At 36.0% G+C, this 14493-nt stretch overlaps 1 protein-coding gene across 1 annotated transcript in view; it reads left to right on the top strand.

Moving 5' to 3' along the window:
* Window positions 1–14493, top strand: part of MAP3K5 (mitogen-activated protein kinase kinase kinase 5) — a 301627-nt gene that overhangs the window by 201108 nt on the left and 86026 nt on the right. Inside the window, exons 12-14 of the mRNA XM_044677087.1 lie at window positions 1691–1740; window positions 4856–4951; window positions 8771–8852. Coding sequence (XP_044533022.1) covers window positions 1691–1740; window positions 4856–4951; window positions 8771–8852 — 228 coding nt within the window. The remainder of the gene's footprint in view (window positions 1–1690; window positions 1741–4855; window positions 4952–8770; window positions 8853–14493) is intronic.

Genomic DNA, 14493 nt, shown 5'->3' with positions numbered 1-14493 from the left:
TGAGCAAGGAAAATATTGTTATCCCCATTTTACAGATGAGGTAACTAAGTTTCGGAAAAATTAGGTGACTTCCCCATGGTCACCCAGATAGAAGCAAACTTAGACTACTGATTTCTTGGATTCAATTGTATCTCTCTTCCTCTTGCAAGTTCCATTTCTGGCATTATGTTGTCACTCTGGCTATATTTTATTATAACATATGTGAACAGTCTTGTAAATTTTACTGAGGTGTGGGTGTATTTTGTATCTCTTTTTTAATGTAAAAACTATATATAACAAAAGTGAATAGTCATAAGTTTCACTGATGTAGGTGTGGGTATGAGTGTATTTTGTATCTCTTTTTTTAAAAATAATGTAAAGGCTATATATAACAGAAGTGAACAGTCTTATAAATTTCATCGAGGTATATATGGATTTTGTGTCCCTTTAAAAAAGATATAATGTAAAAGCTATATATAACAAAAATGAATACTCATAAATTTGAGGCATTTATGAATTGTGCATTTCTTTTAAAAATAATATAAAGGCTACATATTATAACAAATGCAAATACTCATAAATTGTAACTTTCATTAAGAATATATGGAGGGCAGCAGGGTAACTCAGTGGACTGAGAGTCAGGCCGAGAGATAGGAGGTCCTGGGTTCAAATCTGGCCTCAGGCACTTTCCAGCTGTGTGACCCTGGGCAAGTCACTTAATCCCCATTGCCTAGCCCTTACCACTCTTCTGTCTTAGAACCAATACTGTGTATTGGTTCTAAGACAGAAGGTAAGGGTTAAAAAAAAAAAAAGAATATATGGAATATATGGATATTATATCCCTTTAAGAAAACATTAAAAAATCCATAAATTAATTTTGTTTGCCTTTGTAGCAACAAGTATATACAGTGATACATCATATTGTTTTCCCTAAGGTTTAAAATTATATTAGAAAATTTAATTTTATATCCTTTTCATATTTTGAATTTGTTTTAATTAGAATAATGGTCAGACTCTTCTGGTTTTTGCTTTAGTTTTTAGTTTTTGTTTTTAAGGGATTTATTATTTTCAAGGACTAAAAATATCATTTTGGTGGACTCTGAGAAAGTACATTCTCAAAGGATGATGACTCAGTACTTTAAAAATCATTAAAGACCACATTCAAAAGAGAGCTTTGCTTCTCAAAAGGAAAATGTCTATGGCTTTAATGTTTGAGTTTCTTTTAATTTTCCAGAGCAGTAGATTTTTTTCCCTTCAAAATTTTGCCAAAACTTTTTATGTTCAATTTGAGAAAATTGAGAGTTAGAATTTCATGAATTGATTGTCCTGAGCGCTTTTGAAAACTGCCTTCGATCTCAGACCACCAGATAATTGTTTTTAGCATAGCAACTATAACTCCAGTAACCTGAGAGAGTCCATTCAGAGACACCCAGTTTATTCCTGAAGAATTATTTTGCACATGGGGACACTAAATAGTATTGGTGGCAGTATCTAGCATTTGGGTAGAAACAAGACATGGTCTCATTCAGCCTTGTCATCACCTTTCCTCCACTTTGTTCCAGCCTCAAAAGATTTCACCTTTATATTTATCCTAACTATGAACATCTTACCAAAGAAAACAAGTGTGTTTTGTTTAATGTTGCCTTTGTGTTTTAGATTTTTTTCTTTAACTTCTTTTTCTTTTCTTTTTTAATCTTTCTCTGTGTTTTAGAAAGGTATTCATGAATGGAATTTTAGTGCTTCTTCTGTCAGGGGAGTAAGGTAAGTTTTGTTTGATATATTTTGTTAAACTTAATAGAGATGAATTCCTGGTGTGTCTAAATATCCTCCTCTTCCTTGCCCATAGGAGGACTTAGGTCCAAGGTACATCTACAATATAGCCAATAATAATGTTCTTAGAATGAAGGCATAGTCTATTGAACCCTAAGTAATTTTTATTAGGTAAGCATCAGAGAGTGAATAGAAAGCCTTTACCCTGGAGTCAAGAAGACCTGAACTTCATCAAATCTTACCTGTGACACATACTAGCTTTGTGACCATAAGCAAGTCATTTATTGTCTCAGCATCCTGTTGTTGTTGCTGTTGCTGTTGCCCATTTGGGGTTTCCTGGCAAAGATACTGAAGTGGTTTGTCATTCCCTTCCCTAGTTTGTTTTATAGATGAGGAAACTGAGGCAGAGAGGGTTAAGTGACTTGCCCAGGATCACTCAACTAGTAAGTGTATGAGACACTTTGCTTAAGTGTTTGAGACCAGATTCAAACTCAGATCTTTCTGACTCCAAGCCCAGCCCTCTATCCACTGTGCCACCCAACTGCCTAATTATGTATATATTGCTCTTCTATATCAGTGAAACAAGTGTCCATCCAGGCCAAATTTCTGTGAAAAGAACAAGATATTGTTTGGAATCAAGTTCCACTATATGAGTTTGATTGATTCTTACTTTATCCAAATGACTCTTACCAATTTCAATAATACTTTATTTTTGTTTTTGTTTTGTTTGTTTTTTAGAGCAGTATGAATTAATATATAACTCAAAGAACTGAAAAACAGGGAAAGCAAGGATTTGGACACCTAACTAGATGCAGAACCCCTATTTCAATCTCTCCTTTTTACCCATCAATCTCTACTTTACACTTTCATTTTCTTTATATATGTCTTATTCTCCTATTCTCCTTAGCAAATCTAAATTCCTCATGGACAAAGATTATATTATGTCATCCCTTTAGCACAGGTGTCTAATAAGTGATTATTAAATTCACATGTCTATGCTCTTGAAAATCCTGTATGCTGATGGTTCCCAAATCTATATGGAATAGGATAGGGTTGGATCTGTGATTTCATTATTATATGGAACTCCCAGCTGAAGAAGCTGTCTCTTCCAATGCAGGGAGGCATCTTGGCTCCAACTTACAATCTTAGCAAGCCTCCTCAGATAATTGCAGCAGCCCAGTCCTAGTGCTGATTGGCCAAAAACTTTTGACCTGCTCCATTTTATTCAAACTGGGCTCATTTTCTCCTCCCTGGGTGACGTGGTGGCTCCTCAGCTCCTGAAGGCTTATCATTTTTATGCCTAGTTAAGACACTCTATGTTTTAGCCCTACTGCAACTCAGAACTCCCAACTCAAGCTCTTCACCAGCATTTTCTGCCTCTGTAGCACAAACTACAAAATCCCTTTTCAGCCTATTTTCCATTATTCCCCTTCATGTGTTATGTGCTCTAGCCCAAATGGATTGCTGTTGACCCAAATCTCCTTTTGCCTTTTCTTGCCTCTGGACATTCATGCATCGATCCCCTTTACCTGGAATTCCTTCCGTCTTCATTTCTTCCTTTCAATGTCTTTATCTTCCTTTAAGGCTTAGTTTTTGTCTTCTCTTCCAAGAAGTCTTATTTGATCTTCCCATGTGAAAGACTTTTCTTCCTCACATTTTCCAAGAGCCTATTGTCTTCATCTTTCCTTTGCTCCCTTTCATTCCCTGCCTTATTTTTGTTTATTTGTTTGTTTTTTGTACTGGTTGTATGCTTCTCCCTCCAATCAGCTTCCCCTAGTAATATCCACAAGGTAAAGACCTGGGTAATTTTAAGATATTTTAAGATATTTTCATAGCACCTTGTGCATGGTAGATATTTAATAAATATAGGTGGATTAATAAATAGAAATAATTATGGTTACTGCCTAAGGATCCTGGATAGGTTTCTCAGTCAACACTAACTCAGATTCAGTTTTTTTGTCTTCAAATTTAATCATAGGAATGTGATTTTAGATCTGTAAGGTATGTTAGAAAACCTTCATCTTACAACTGAGGAAAATGAGTCTGTTCCAATAGGCTCAATAGTTTGCTCTAAGGTCTTGCAGCTACCTAAGTGGCTTAGATAAGATTCGAATCTTCTAGACTTCAAGATCATTGACCTCTCTATTATGATACATTGCCTCTTGGTCTCTAAATGTTATACAACGAATTTTGCAAAAGATAGCAAGTAGAGATGACAATCCCATTTCATTGAATTTATTGTCTGTGGAGTCTGTTTGCAAATTTATTAGGCATTGCTAATTTCAAAGCATCCAATGTGATTTATGTCAAATAGAATTTGCTCTAGACCTCGGTACTAGGTTACAATTTAGGAGATTTCAGTACTGCTGTCAACTCTTTTACTCTCAGAAAATTACATACTTACCTATAAAATAGAGGTTATGGCTGAACTCTTACAAGAGAGCTCAGCCGAGTCATATTTACTTCACCCAACAACCCATAGCTTATTTCACTTATTTAAGTTGTTTATTCTAAGCCAAGTCCTGGTAGACTTTAGTTTCTTGTAAATCATTTTATTAGCTTCTTTCAACAGCTCCCCAGAGAGACTGTCACCAAGGGCAGGCAATCACCAAGTATTGGACCTTAATTGCATATGGCAATAGAGTAATGAGCAATACTTGTCCCCTCCTGCAAAATTGCAAAGATGTCCCAGAGAGTTTAAGGGTTTATTTTTTTAAAACCCTTATCCTCTGCCTTAGTATCAGTTCTGAGACAGATGAACATCAAGGGCTAGGTAGTTGGGGTTAGCTAGCTTGCCCAGGGTCACACCACTAAGAAATATCTAAATCCAGATTTGAACCCAGGTCCTTCCCTCTCCAGTAGTTTGTGGGTTTTTAGTAACTCCATTGCCCATATGTGAGAAGACAGGGTAGGACACAGTGTCATTGAACAATTTATTATGGCTACACAGGAAATATCACCTTGTAAAACCTCTACAACATTTGTGAGTTTTGCCATTTATAGTCATTATATTGGGTTCTGGTGGAAATTGTGTTTCTGTGTTCTGTGTCCCCAGGCATCTTCTAGGTGGTGTTTCCTTAACTAACAGTCGCTTGTCTTATTTCAGCATTTCAAAGTTTGAAGAACGATGCTGCTTTTTATATGTACTTCACAACTCGGATGATTTTCAAATCTATTTCTGTACAGATCTTCACTGCAAAAAGTATGTATTAGTCATCATCTTAAAGGGGGGGAAATGAAATTACCTGATCTTTGTTTTATTTTAATGGATGAATATGCCGCCTCCATAGAGAGTTCCTGCTTGTGAAAATTCTTTATATAGGTTAATATTATCTAATTATATTCTTTTTTTTTATTAGTCATTTAATTTCTAGGGCACTTTAAGAGATCAAACCTTATGTGTAAGCATAATTCTTCCCACAGGGATATTAATTCTAGCTTTATTGGTTAGCTTACAGGTTTTATCTCATTTTAAATGTGATCACTGTAATTTTTGATTACTGAAGTCTTTCTTAAATTCCTTTGTAAGTATCACTACTCATTTTTCTACATTAATGGCGCAGGGCACTGATGCAGACAATTAAAAACTATTTCTCTTTGGTTCTATAAAAAGCACTGTATAATTTTTCCCAACAGATTTACCATCCTAAAATGTGTTTTGCCTAGACAGGTAATTAAAATGGTGCCTATTCACTGATCCTATAGTAATTGAATGAGTGTTAGGAATAGAATAGTATTAGAATAGAAGAGGAGAGGAGAGACCAGTTGACTTAAAAATTTGGTGTGAATAACTTACAATATAGGTTATCAAGATTTGACTACAACATATATAGTTATAGTAATATTTGCCTGTATATATGTTTTTAAAGGCATGATTCTTAAGGGCATAATCTTGTATAATGTATCGTTTTAAAATTGGTAGGAAAGAATCGTTAGCAAAGTTATTGGGTAGTGTTCAGCAAGGACTAGTGCCTCTAGTATGAGACTTGCCAAGTCCTTTTCAGGGCTGCTCTTCCACCTTTTGATCCATCTGCCACGCATTTCTCACCTGTGGGTCCAAGGAGCTGTAGTGTGCTCAGCAGCCACACTCTAATAAAACCATTTAGCAGATGAGCTATATCAGATCAAAAGTAATCAAAAGGCATCAAACCTATTGCTGAGTTAAGAGAATGTCTACCACAAGCATGTGAAGATTTCACCATAATGGAATGGGTGGATGGGAACAATTTGCTCCAATGGTCCTGAAGGTGGCTGAAGGAAGCATTATAGAATGCTTAGCCCTTGGTCAGACAACAAAATATGCCAGCATCGTCCTTGCATCCTGAGCCATCACCAGTCATCTTGACTTTTGTCTTTGCCCTGGACTTTGGTGACTCAGCCAGAAAGAGCAAGGCTGACAACTCTGTACAACGCTGCCTTGCTTAAATTCATTTCACTCACAAGTCAAGACATCATCCTGTGATGCCTTTGCTCCTCTTAAAAAATGGATGAACAACAATAATCTCCTGAGGTTCAGCCTTATAACACTATCTCCCTTTTGGACATATTGAACTAGATGCCCCTTAGCTATCTCAAACTCAGCATGTTACAAACAGAACTCATATTCCTTGTCTTCAACCTCCTCGCTTCCTGATTTCCTTATTACGGCTGAGGGCATCATCAAACTCTTAGTCACTCAGATCCACAACCTTGGGGTCATCCTTGACTCTTTATCCTTAGTCACCACAAATATCCAAGCTGTTGCCAGATCTTGTTTCTACCTTCACCATATCTCAAACTTGTGTTCCCTTCTCTCCCCTGGCATTGTTATCACCCTAGGTAAAGTCCTTATCACCTCTCACATGATGAGAACTGTGATAGCTCCCATGAGAGCTAGTATAACTCCTGTGATAACTTTCTGTCTGCTTTCACTGCCTCAAGTCTCCCACTATTCTAATCCATTCTCCATTGAGCTGCCAAGGTGATTTTTTCCCCTAAAATATAAGATTAACCGTGTCATCTTGCTCAATGAGCTCAAGGGGCTCCATATTATCTTCAGGATTAAGTATAAAATCTTGCGTTTGACATTTAAAGAGCTTCACAACCTATCTCTTGTCTATCTTTTCAGTTTCACCCCCTTTCATGCACTGTGGGATCCATTTACACTGGATTGCCTGTAAATCCATCTCCCATTTCCATGTCTTTTCACTGGCATTTCACTCCATTCCTGGAATGCTCATGTCCCCTATTGATCATATAGGCGACGTGCTCTTCCTCATCACTGCTTCTTAATAAATGCAATGTTTTCTTTCTCAGCTCTGCTTCTTAATTTCCTTGGCTTCATTCAACTCACCTCAAATGCCTTCTCTGAAGGCCTTTCATCATCCTTCTTGGCACTAGTGCCTTTCACTCTGAAATTACCTTCTGTTTGCTCTGAATATATCTGGTCCATGTCTATTTATGTCCTTGTCTACACTACTTTTTTGAGGGCCTGGACCATATTTTTCCTTTCTTTGTATGCCTGGCACTTAGCACAATGCCTGTTTTATAGTCAAGCCTTTTTAACTCATTTCATTGTCCATATTAGTGTCCTGCTTATGCTTATCTCTCACCATATTAGTTCAAATAAGTCTTCCATATTCTTCTTCATCATTTCTTATGACAATAATATTCCATCACATCCATTTATGAGAATTGGCTTAGCTATACTGTAATTCAGAGGGGTTTCTGATTTGTTTCCAGTTCCTTGCTAATAAAAAATAAAAACTACTATGAAATTTTTTGGCATAGAAATGTCCTCGTTTTCTGTCTTTGACTTCTTGAGGCATAGGACTCACTGTGCACTATTGGGCTCCAAAAGTATGGACATTTTCATCACTTTATTAATAGAATTCCAAATTGTTTTCTATATTGGTTGGAACAATTTACAGCTCCACCTACACTGTATCAGTGGATCTGTCTTTCTGTAAATGCTCCAGCATTGAACCTTCTCATCTATTGTCATCTTTGACAATTTACCAGGTGTGAAGTAAAACCTCTGAATTTATTCACAGCTTTTCAGATAATCCTGATCCTTAAACCTTTAGAGCTTCCTTCTTAATGAGAAAATTCCATCAGTCTATAAAGAAATAGATTATACTCCAGACAATGTAAAGCATGGATGAACTGATGAAAGCAAGCCAAGTGTTAGATGTTGTGAAATCTTGGATCCCACCCTCCGATTTATATAGCCATTTTAGATTCATAATCTTCTTCCACTCTTCTTAATAGCTTAAATAATACTCTAATTCTTGTTAGCTACAAAAAACCTCTCCAACTCAATCAGAGCAGATTACTCACTTTATCTTAATTCATCATTTTTCTGAATTGTATTTCTTTCTCAGTGATGGATCATGCTATCCTCAGTAGTCTTTGCCAGAGACATTACTAAGCAGAGCATGCTTGCCTTAGAGCAGTGGTTCCCAAACTTTTTTGGCCTACCACCCCCTTTCCTGAAAAAATATTACTTAGCCCCCTGGAAATTATTTTTTTTAAATTTTAATAGCAATTAATAGGAAAGATAAATGCACCTGTGGCCATCACCGCCTCCCTGGATCGCTGCAACACCCACCAGGGGGCGGTAGCACCCACTTTGGGAATCACTGCCTTAGAGTAAAAAGGGACTTCATTTTTCATCTAGACCTACATGAATACCAACTTTTCTATGTTCATTTTTGCATCTCTCAATCTATGCTTTTTTCTGAAGCATATCAGATCAGGAAATGGCCAGCACAGATCATCCCTCCCAGAAGATAATTTTCTGTGTTACATCCCATCTTTTTTTGTGTACTATAAAAACTTTGAACCTTCTATTGCTTAAAATAAGGTAGTGATGTGGGAAATTTCAGGGAATAACCTACATTGCAGAAGGAACTATGAGCTTTTTGAAAATCCTATTTTCGTTCTATTACCTTGTTAGACATCATATTGGTTTTTCCTGTGCCCTGATGGGACATTGAACTTAAAGATTTGCTTTATGTCTGCATTTCCATTTCCATTTCAGGTTTTTTGAAATGGTGAATACAATTACTGAAGAAAAAGGGAAAAACTCAGAAGAAGGAGAATGTGATAGTGATTCCTTAGAGGTAATATTTAAATTTTTTTTATTGTTACCTGAGGCTTCTCAAAAATTCATATTTATAAAGTTGGTCCTTTACATCCCAACTAAACTGTTTAGCAAGGGAAAATGAATCTTTCAGAAATAAAAAAACCTTAAAGACCTTGAGAAATTCTTTTACCTTGAAAGTTTAAAATTTATTTATTTTTCTTTTAAAAAAATCAAAAGATATGGGGTAGCTAGGTTGTACAGTGGATAGAGTTCCAGGCCTAGAATAGGGAAGTGCTGGGTTTAAATCTAGCCTCAGACATTTTCTGGCTGGGTAATCCTGGGCAAGTCACTTAACCCCAATTGCCTACTCTTCTGCTTTCGAATCAATATTTATTATGAATTCTAAGATGGAAAGAAAGAATTTTTCAAAAATTAAAAGTGGTGACCTTCTAGATTAATCTTTTGGGTTACTTTGGATTCATTTTGTACTGGATTTCTTAACTATAATTGAACACAAGGTTCTTGCAAATAAGAATTTTTTCCTAGATTGTATTTATACCTGTATACTAACATAGCACCTAGCACATAGCAGGTGTTTAATAAATACTTGTTGATTGATTGATTCTCCTCTGATATGAAAATGAAAGACAGTTCACTGGAGAATTCATATTACCCACATTTCTTCAGCAGCCTCCTTATCCCTTGTTGGTGACACTCTTGAAGACATGCAAATATTTACACATGAAAGATTTCTTGCACATGTGCAAATTGTGCAAAAATGCACAGAAGGTTTTCACTCCTAGGTTTTGTCCCAATCTGCTTGCTACAGTAGAATTCAAACAGATACCAGGAGCTATAGGATTGATATATAGTGAGAACACATATCATACTAATGAATTGTTTGCTGACGGTCTCTTTGTTCTATCGGTTGAAGCTTGGACCTATTTATCAGGCCAGCTCTTTTAAAAAGTCTAACGTAAGGAATTTTATTAAGTATAGTAAATCTCTTGATTTTTTTGGCATTTTGGAAGGGGTTAAATTACGTGAATAAGCAGAGTCCAGATCATTTAAGTCTTGAATGCAAATCTTTCCGATTTTAACAATTTTCAAATTGAAAGTATTTTTGAGAGAGAGCGAAGTGTGAGAGTAAAAAGGCATCTAAGTTCATCATTATACATGACAGTTTCCCCAAAAGACAGTCTGGCTTAATGGAAATTTAAAGATTTTTTTCCCCCAGTCCTCAGCATTGAACTGGAAGTTTTCACCTGTGTTTCAATCCTAGACTCATCCCTGACCAGCTGTGTGCTTTTGAGCAATCCCCTTAATCATTCTGAATGGCATTGCTCTTCTCATCTCTTTAATGAAAGTTTTGATTATGCAATTAGCAATTTTTCCCTGAGCTATTGATTTAAAAACATTGGGGCAATCTGGCCTCAGACACTTCTCAGCTGTGTGACCCTAGACAAGTCACTTGACCCCCATTGCCTACCCTTACCACTCTTCTGCCTTGGAGCCAATACACAGTATTGACTCCAAGATGGAAGATAAGGGCTTTAGAAAAAAAAATTAAAAAAAAATAATAAAAACATTGGGGGAAATGAGCATTGGTGCTAGGATGTACCTTAAAATTCGCATCATTGGGAAAAGTTCTGATGTCAACTTCTTTGGAGATGGGATGGGAGGAGGAGGTAAAGGGGAAGAGAGAAGGAGTCATTGAAACCCAGACTTTTCAGAGTTGGAAGAAGCTTCAGAAACTGTTAAAGTCCAATCCTTGTCTGATTAAGAATACTTTACTATACAACCTAACTGACACAGAATCATGGTGAGGATCATTTGCTTCTTGCTCATAAAGTTGGAATGAAGGGCATGCAGCTTTGTGATCTCCTGGGCAGTATAACTAGGTTTCTTCCCTATACAATTAATTATTGGCTCAGAGTCTGAGTGGCTTTTTCTCATTGGATTTTCTTGCTCTCCAGGATAAAAAACACACACATACACCCCCCCCCCAAAAAAAAAAAAAGCTCCTTCATTGCTTTTATTATGGCCTTTGGCTGCCCAGTAGCATTATTTTCCAACATCATGATTAGAGTGGACCTTGGGTCCCCTCTTGTTAAATTATACCATCTCTCCTGTCTTTGCATAACTGGTGTGTTGATGGGACATAGAGGAGAACTACATCCAGTGGGGTTGGAGCCAGCCATTGCATGGACCTAGGCCAGTCCTTCAGTCATTTCAGTCATGTGGGGTTTTCTTGGCAAAGATAGTAGAGTGGTTTGTAAGTTCCTTCTCCACATCTTTTTATAAGTGAGGAAACTGAGGCAGACAGGGTAAAATGACTTGCCCTGGGTCACACAGATATTAAGTGTCTGAAGCCATATTTGAACTCAGAAAGATGAATCATCTTGACTCCAGGCCCATCTCTCTCTCTCTCTCTCTCTCTCTCTCTTTCTCTCTCTCTCTCTCTCTCTCTCTCCCTCTTCCTATATATATATATATATATATATGTATATATATATATATATATATCACCTTTGCTATAGAGCCAAATTGTTAAATTTTCATAGTGGGCATTATATCTCAGAAATTTCAGCTACACTTGAGGTCTCGATTTGTCATTTTGTTGAATTTCTAGACATAAGAAGGTATTCATAATGTAGACATAAAAATATGTGCAAATATCTTGTTTTCTGGAGAGCCCAGTTATTAAACATTTATACCATGTTGCCATGTAAACATTGCTTGAACTCCATAGAAATGCAGTGGAAGGAAGAGAGAATGATATTATCACCAGACTGGAGGGCTTGTGACCAAGGGATATTAATAATAACAACAACTGACATTTGCATAATATTGTAGAGTTTGCAGAATGCTTTATGTCTGTTATCTCATTTGAGCTTCACAGCACCCCTGACTGCCCCATACATTTAAGTAATGTGTGTTGGGGTAGACTAGGGAAGTCATACTGCAAAGGAGAAAACTGGCCCAGAGAATTTCTAGGCATCAGCTTCATTGTGAAGAAGAATATGGCATTTCTATTTTCAAGATACCAGGTTAGAATATTAATGTTTGACTTTGTACAGAAGTCTAGGCATTGGCAACATAGATAAAATGTATGTTTCATGAGACAAAGTTGAAATTCCTACTTAGTACCTGAATGATGAATCAACTCTCATGAATTCTCTTTCAGTGACAAACATTTCTTATTATGATCACTTAGCTAAATAGGTTGATTCAATAAACCCTGGCAGATAATATAATAATAACAAATTTATTTAGTGCATTATGGTCAACAGAGTGTTTTCTCCTACAACAACCTTATGAATAGTGCAAGTAACATCATCCCCATTTTATAGAGGAGAAAACTAAGGGCAAAAGAAGTAGTAATTTTACCTCTGGTTAAGATATAAATATCAGAGGACAACTAGGTGACTCTAGATTTAGAGACAGGAGGTCTTGGGTTCACGTTTGCCCTCAGACACTTCCTATCTCTGGGACCCTGAGCAAGTCACTTAACACAGTTGCCTAGCCCTTATCACATTTTTGCCTTGGAACCAAATGCACAGTATCGATTCTAAAAGAGAAAATAGGGGTTAAAAAGAAAAAAAGTAACAGGATTTGAACTTCTTCCAACTTCAAATCCAGTATTTTTTTTACATTACGTACTTTTGTTTTCAAGAATAATGGTAATATTTCTCCCTACACCTTGGTTTTATTCCTGCAGGTGAGTTTTATTTGGTCTCAAATAGTGGAATAACTTACTTTTTTAAATGCCCTTTCCCTAAAAGTACAAAAAAAGATAAGATCACTCAAAAACAAAACAAAAGATTTTTTCAACCATCCATGCATTAGTTTGTATCCTGTAAAATGTACACATTTTAAATCCCTTTAGGTGAGAATATATTTCAGAACTGAAGAATTTCTTTACTGGTACTTGCAGAATTTGCACATACTAGAACAGTTGACCTGTTAGTCCTTTTTTTTCTGCATAGCTTATCCAGTTTCTGTACAAGCACCATCAAAATAGACCATAAAATTTTAATCTTGCAAAACTTATCAGAGGATAATGAATGTGTTCAGAAATTAGTTCCTTCAAAAAGGCACAAAATTCTTCCAAAGCTTTATGATTTATTGTTTTTCTTTTGCTTCATCTAGCCTCTCAGATGATGTCTTTGTTTGAACTATCATGGCTACCCTTTAGATAATGCACAAGATTAGAATCTATTTATACTGAACTCAGGGATATCTTTTACTTTCTAAGCAAGAATTGGGCCAGATGCTACCTAAGTAATTTTATTTCAATGAGAACTTCTCATAAGACATTGGTTCCTGCCTTTTTAGTAGGAAAAAGTCTTTTGAACCATCCTTTATTTTCCATAATCCTTAAAGTTACAAGGAGGCTGGAGAATATACTGGAAAACTCCAACATGGCCACCATTTCCCCATCCAAAATATCCATAAGCTTCAAGAAGAACACTCTTGATACAAATTCCAACTGTGAGAGTTTGGTATCACATTTGACCTGGGTGGACTTTGTGATTGACCAGTGGGTTGTATTCCACCAATTGGGTATCCCACGTTAGGTGCTTTGATTTAGCCCTGTGAGTGGCATGGTGGAGCTTTTGAGTTCTGGTTAATTAAAAATCTATAAAGAATTTAAATGTTTGCCTTTTCAGGTCTTGGATATCATATTACTATGTGCCCTAGCCAAAAGAGTGGTAGGGAGATTTTGGGAAGAGACACCATGTCCTGCTCACTTTGGTCCTTTGTACTTTGATTGTAGTTAATCTAGTAACTACTAAGGTAATTAGTATAATTAGTAGAATACATTTGGGAGAGAAGCTCTAGACAAGGACAACTTTAGTAAAACTAAAATTATGGATGCTGCTAAAAGAGCTAGTCCTGACTGGCAAAATTAGAAGGGAATACCCCAGATTACCTTTTGGAAAAATAGACAAGAGAAAACTACTGAATTAATAATGTAATAGAGAGGGCAACCAGTTTTGCACTGATCCTTCAAGTTTATCCCATGCTTATCTTCTAAACCTTATAGGCATTCATTTTCTCTTTAAAGATAATCATTGTTTTCTTAAGCTTTTGTCTTTTTCCTTTATCTAGAGGATATTTGAAATCTGTGTCATAGAATGATTTCTATAGACTGCTTATAGGTATATATTGTTGCATCGGTCATGGTACTTTCTTACAGTAGAGCATAACTTATCATTATACTAATGTAAATACCATTTCCCCCATCTCTGCTCCCCACTGGTGAAATATAATATGAAATTACCTACTGTATGTATATATCTTTCTATGTACATACTCATATATACCTCTGTTATGTGTATATGTATATATGTGTATATATATATATATATGTAGACCTGTCTGGATAGATATATACAGATATATATATATGTATTTATGCACATCTATCTATATGCACTGATCATCCTAGTTTATCCGTTGTTTGCCTTCTAAAAATTTACAAATATTCACTTTCTGTTTAAAGACGAGCATGACTTTAAGTTTTTGCCCTTTCTTTTAACTAGAAGATATTTGAACTTTAAATAGGTAGATAGATAGATGTGTATTTATACCCAATAAGGATGTTTCAAAAGTCTCAGTATAGTTTTGAGCTTATTAAAGCTTATATATATATATGCATATATATATATATA

Source organism: Gracilinanus agilis, chromosome 4 (assembly GCF_016433145.1).
Source record: "Gracilinanus agilis isolate LMUSP501 chromosome 4, AgileGrace, whole genome shotgun sequence".
In the NCBI taxonomy this organism is placed as follows: domain Eukaryota; kingdom Metazoa; phylum Chordata; class Mammalia; order Didelphimorphia; family Didelphidae; genus Gracilinanus; species Gracilinanus agilis.
Note: the sequence above shows the minus strand (reverse complement) of the source record. Positions and strands in the feature narration are given on the sequence as shown.